The sequence below is a fragment of the Garra rufa genome, chromosome 12 (assembly GCF_049309525.1).
Source record: "Garra rufa chromosome 12, GarRuf1.0, whole genome shotgun sequence".
NCBI classification, from domain to species: Eukaryota; Metazoa; Chordata; class Actinopteri; order Cypriniformes; family Cyprinidae; genus Garra; species Garra rufa.
Genome location: NC_133372.1, coordinates 114,175 through 120,000, shown reverse-complemented (window position 1 = coordinate 120,000; position 5,826 = coordinate 114,175). Strand labels below are relative to the sequence as shown.

The 5,826-nt window shown below is 41.9% G+C and overlaps 2 protein-coding genes across 2 annotated transcripts in view; both read right to left on the bottom strand.

Annotated features, from left to right (window-relative positions):
• bmerb1 (bMERB domain containing 1) overlaps positions 1–2,716 on the bottom strand; it is an 18,136-nt gene extending 15,420 nt beyond the window's left edge. Inside the window, exon 1 of the mRNA XM_073851611.1 lies at positions 2,511–2,716. Coding sequence (XP_073707712.1) covers positions 2,511–2,598 — 88 coding nt within the window. The 5' untranslated portion in view covers positions 2,599–2,716. The remainder of the gene's footprint in view (positions 1–2,510) is intronic.
• Positions 2,717–3,063: 347 nt separating this feature from the next.
• On the bottom strand, positions 3,064–5,041 carry LOC141346678 (mpv17-like protein). The gene is made up of 4 exons (XM_073851610.1): positions 4,534–5,041; positions 4,374–4,444; positions 4,158–4,187; positions 3,064–4,064 (listed from the first exon to the last, which is right to left on the bottom strand). The coding sequence occupies exons 1-4, from the start codon at positions 4,835–4,837 to the stop codon at positions 3,873–3,875; spliced, it is 597 nt and encodes a 198-aa protein (XP_073707711.1). The 5' UTR covers positions 4,838–5,041; the 3' UTR covers positions 3,064–3,872.
• Positions 5,042–5,826: the final 785 nt, after the last annotated feature.

The window sequence follows — 5,826 nt, the reverse complement described above, 5'->3', positions numbered from 1 at the left end:
TGTGATTGGACGTTTCTTCAGCTTCAGGCACTTTTGTATCTCAGAGACTGATTTTCTTTTTTGTTATATAAAGGTCACTATTACATGTTCTCTGTTTGTTTGGACTTTTATGATATAGTTCTTATTTCTCGGTTTCCTGTTTTCTGTGTTGGGTTTTGTAGTCCTTTGTAGTTTTATTAGTGATTTGGTTACCCTTTATTGTGTTCCTTGTTATCTCATTAGTCTGCCTTTATATAACTCTTGTGTTTGGTCAGCTGTTAGATGTATGTGCTCCGGTTCCCTGTGTTACCTGTTCCTTGTTCTGATTTTTCTCTTCTTATTAAAAATCCCACATCTCCTCCTGCCATCTTTTGCTTCCCGTGTTACAGAACAACGGGCCTCTCACGATCTAACAGGAACAGGCCTCATCTCTCTCTGCCGGGCTGATGGTTCCCTCGAGGACCACATTTGTGAGTCTCTGGAGTTTCTGTTATCACACACACACTTCCTGGACAATTCTCTTATCACTCTTTATTGCTCTGGACTCAAGCTCAACTTTGCAATGATGTTCCTCGAGGGAACGAGCTCTTCGGCAAAGCAGATCCGCTCCTCCTCTGCCTCCTGATCTCCGCCGCGGAGCTCTGCCTCTGTCTCTGGGCTCTGACCCTTTATCCTCCGCTCCATCATCCTCCCGGACTGGTCTGTTTATTAAGCATCTGAGGCTCTGCCACATGTTCCCTGTTTGTTTGGACTTTCAGTCACATTCAAACTATCTTGGACACATTCTACCAGAAAGTTGAAGTCAGGTGAGTGTGATCAGGGTTAGAACTAAACTCTGCAGGAAAGTGGATCTGGAACACCAGTCGAGAAGCCCTGCGTTACAACAATGATGATTTATTGTTTTGAAATGTTTTTCCCCCCACAAAATGTCTAATTTAATACCACCATTTTCCCATGAATGCCACTAAAATGTTTTGATAGTTAGTACCCAGTGAGCAATAGTCATCATTTCACCGTCTGGGTTGACTGTAAACCCGATATAGTCCGGCTATGTGTAACCCACTTCCAGCCCAAATAACCTTGAATTTGGTTGCATGCCATTTTTGGCAAAATGACCAGTTAGATGTATGATATTCCATCCTGTAAGCAAACTCAGCAGTGTTTACAAGGTTTTATGTTTTTTTTTCTTCATTTTTTAATTGATGACTAGTCTAATATTGGGATATGTGCAGACGTCTTTTAAATTTTCACTGACAGCCCAAATACAAACTTGTTTTAGCCTAGACGTCTGGGCTGTGGTTTCACAGCTAATAGACGTCTTTTAGACTAAAAATTGCTTGCTGGGTATACTTTTACCAAGACGACAACAGAGTGACTGAAGAGCTGTGTGAGACATGGGATGTTAGAAGAAGCACGTGGAGCTACAGAATCAGCTTCAGCGGAACAGCGGAGGCTGCCGTTTTATTAAAAAACTGTTTGACAAGCTGACCTGCTCCTATAATTCCTGGGTCTAATAAACGTAAACCGATTTAACTTGCTGTCCAAGACAGACTCAAGCTCAACTAATTACTAAAAATAAATTGGTAATAAAAGAATATAAAGAGTTGCTGAGGTAAGGAGCTGTTTCTATGTATCTCTGCATCATGATTGACAGGATAAGGCTCTGTGTGTTTCTCTTAATGTGTATAATATATCAAAGGTTTGGATGCGACTCATTTAATTTCATTTAATGAATTAAATTGATGTATACTTGCAGGTACAAAATCAAGAAAAGTGTTTTTTGAAGTGTTTATTAATAACAATGTTGTTGTATTTTGCATAGTTTTACATATTTTTGGGTGTAGATTTATTATAGCCAATACATGGTCAGTAACATGGTGTTTGGTCATGTGATTTGGATCACCTGGAGCTATAAAGAGTGGCACATTAGTGTTCAATTTGTCTGATGAAGAGCCTGCGTGCTCGAAACCTCACATACGCTATGCGAAAGTTGTTTTAAAAATGAATATTTTTGATATTTTTGGTGTTGCCGACTTTACACTTTATTTTGTACAGGATAAGGCTCCAACATGCCATTTCCACCTCAGGATGCTGTTACACTCAATACACCATCAATGTAGTAAAAATGTTTTGTATCATAAAAATGACAAACAAAAAATCCTGTTCTGTCCACAGCTGGTGAACAAATGAAATAAAGCAGTGAAGGTGTGAAAAGAGCTGAAGAAGAAACTCATGCGTGTTTTTAAATGAAAGGGTCACGTAAACAAATACAGTGATGACCCTCAAAAACACAGCTACAATAGTTGAAAAGGAATAATACTGAAATCCTATCTGATCACATCAGCATCGTGTCTGATAACAAGACTGCAATCCTATCCAATGAGCCTAATATCACATGTCTGATCATAACGGACTAATCATGTCCGATAGAAAGACGAATCATGTCTAACGATAACAGTGACACCATATCCGATCATAATGTGACTAATGTGATGTCTGATAATAAGATGGAAATCTGAAGTGACTGTCACCTTTGTCTCTGCTCCGGTTTGTCTCCTGCAGCGCTCCGTATGTTTTCATCGTCCCTTCGCTCTCAGAAATGGCTTTCTTTAACTCCATAGTAAACGCTTTTGTCGCGGATCTCGGGTTTCGTCGATTTTTGTCGCTTTCTCGTGGCTGTAATCACGCTGATCTGCGCTCATCCGCGGAACCGAACAACATCTTGACAGAATGAAGCTCCGTGACGTCACCGTGATGAGGGATGCAGAGCGCATGCGCACAAAGGATGACGGACTAGCGCCACAAAATCATTATTCAATGTTTCATCTGCATTTTATAGCCTACTGCTCACATCTAAATCAGTGGCATTATAATTAAGACGATAGTAATTGTTAGAGATTGGTATAGAATATGTTTCGTTAATCAAAATCAGTCATGAACCTTAGAGTAACACACATTACTCATTAACAGCAATAATTACACAGTACACATTAATTAACAGCACTTAAATAAGTGTTGTGCTCCATTTAGTTCACGGCAGCTGTATGTTATTCCCAAACAATTACACCTGAAACAACATATGTCTACCTTATTTTTGAACACGAGTTTATTTGTAGGTGCTTCATTCATTTGAATAAAAAGATTCTTAAAGATATTTACAGTTTTCTAAACAACAAACACCAACCTATTAAATACACTTTAAATGATTTCAATCCACTGGAATGGCTGTAGTGTGCAAATAAAAAAAGTGCCTTAGGGTGGATGAAAATAGAATACTAAAAGTAAGATTAGGAAAAATGTACATGTTTGAACCAACATTTAGCTGCTGTGCACACAAATATATAGGAAATAAAACAAAGTTCCCTAAAATTATAGATCATAGTATAAGGTACTTGCAGGCAAAAACAAAGCATCAGACACAAAGTAAAAGAGCTGACAATAGTGTGACCTGATTTCAGCAGCCGGTTGCAGTGAAAAAACTCTTAGTGATCATTTATTTATAATTGTGAGGGCTAAATTTGCCATATTTCGGAAAGAAAAATAATACGAAACAAACCCCTTTCAAACGAGGATAAATACATACATTTATTAGCACAATAACTCATGTCCCAGGAACTGTGTGAATGACACAGAAACAAACATGAAACAAAAAACAGACAAACAAAACCAATGTAACAGGAAGAATTAAATATAATTGATGTCTTTAAAAAACGTTTCAGTGTTTTAAAAAAAGAAAGAAAGAAAATTGAAAATCTGCAGCAAGTACAGACAGCTCAACGCAATCTCTGCATGTTTTGTTGACCTGACCGTGATTTAAACCAGCAGAAACAGAAACAGAGGAGTAGAGTACAAATATGAAGGAGCATCTCAAAGTCCAACTTTCACCCTGAGCATCATTCAGCCCTGTCCTTTCCTGAGGTCGGTTCCTCTGGTTTGCGCTCGACGTCACGAATCCAGTCCAGAGCCGCCGCGATGGTCCCGTCTCCGCTTTGGTGGGAGAAGCAGAGGAACGTGGCCCAGACGAAGCCACAGCAGCCGGTGAACGCGGTGCGGACCAGAGGAGGAACCAGAGCGAAGTTCAGGAACTGTGTGTCACGAAGAGCATGAACATGTGAGAACAACCCTAGCCCTTCATTCAGATCACAGACAACAGCTGCAAACGTGAGACTAAGAATTACCTGCATGAACGGCCAGTACGTCAGTCCCGCCTGCACAAAGAAACAAACACGAGAAGGAATTCTAATGAATGTGACTGTCTGCAAAAACTGAGGCTGTCCTGCTGCCTCTTAGCTCTGACATTCTCCAGACATTCCACAGATCCATGATGACTGGAGCGAGAGACGGTTCTGAAGCTGTGATGCTGCTCACATCTGGACCTCAGTCTGTAAACTCACCTTATAGGTGTTGAGGAATTTGTCCTTCCAGTCCTGCAGAATCTCATCTCTGCCCTCCATGAAGCTCACACCTGCCCAATGACAGCACACGACACACCTGAGCTCTACCTGCGCGCATCTCACCACATCATCAGTCAAACCGAAAGTCACCTGAGCTCACCTGTGTAGAAGGCGCTGATGGCGAGCGGCGCGGCGACCGTCTGGTCCAGAAGCAGCTTCCGCAGAACCGTCCGCAGCGCGTTACCGGGGAAGCGTCGCTCCAGAAAGCGCATCCAAAAGAAATTGAAGTTGCCGTGAAAACCGAACGCGACTACGGCGACATTTCTCGTGTGGGTCCAGTCCACTCGTTCTTTACGTGAGAAGCACTGGTGAACGAAATCTCCGCCCGCGAACAGACAGCCGTACAGCGCTACATTGGTCGCCCACGGGAAGCGTCTGACGGGCGTCAGCAACGCGTCGCGCATCTCAGCGGCGTCCTTTCGGGCAATTCATGAGCGACTGATTATCACGACGACGATCCGCGAACGGTTCAAATGAAGTATGGATTGAATCTCAACGCTGCTACATGATCTATCTATTCATAAACACATTCGGTAACGTGTCCACCGATCGCTATTCTGTCGGTCAGAGTGAACTGTGTTTGACAGACTTCAGAAAGGTAACCGAGACAGCGCATGCGCAGAACCTCCCAAACGGCCCGCCCACTGAACAGAAGGGTCCGAGCGTTCTTCCTCCTCACTGAACCTCTCTCATCTGAATGAGGACTTCAACAAAGAAAGACTGAACGTACAAACGAATAAACACACTCCACATTGCAGAAAGGGTGGACTTTACCTTATAAACCACTAGTTTGTCAGAACGTATTTTTTATTTTATTTCGAACTTAATATTTAAAACATGAAATCTACCACATACACCCTAATGTATTCATGTTTAAAGAAATAAAAAAGTAAAAAGGTTTCTGAGTCATACTTTCAGCAATGCTGATTTAAACGAGGTCTTTTCATGAGGAAACAAGTGATTTTGTATTGAAGGTGTAATAAAGGTGTATTAATGTGATCACGCTGAACTGTTAAACCTGTCACAATCAAATGAGATCAGTGTGTTTTTATTCCTGCAGTCATTAGAGCACTGCTTATTTGCAGTTAATCACGTGTATGTATGTACATAATTTATCCTGTATGAAATACAAATGAAAAGCACACTGACAGCTGAGCACCAAGTTCTTGGTATTTAGCGACGCTTTCAGCTAAGGCTGGTTTCTGGGTGTTTCTCGTATGAATCGCGTTCACGACGCGCCGTCGACGCTCTGATGAAACACTCAATAAACACCCTCTGTAGGCTACATGGCCGAACTCATTCGTGTGTCCCGTCATGCCCCGGTGCATTGTGGTTGCTGTCAGGGGCGCATGCGCACAGCGGAGCTCCATCTTTCCATCCCGAGCGCAGAAGA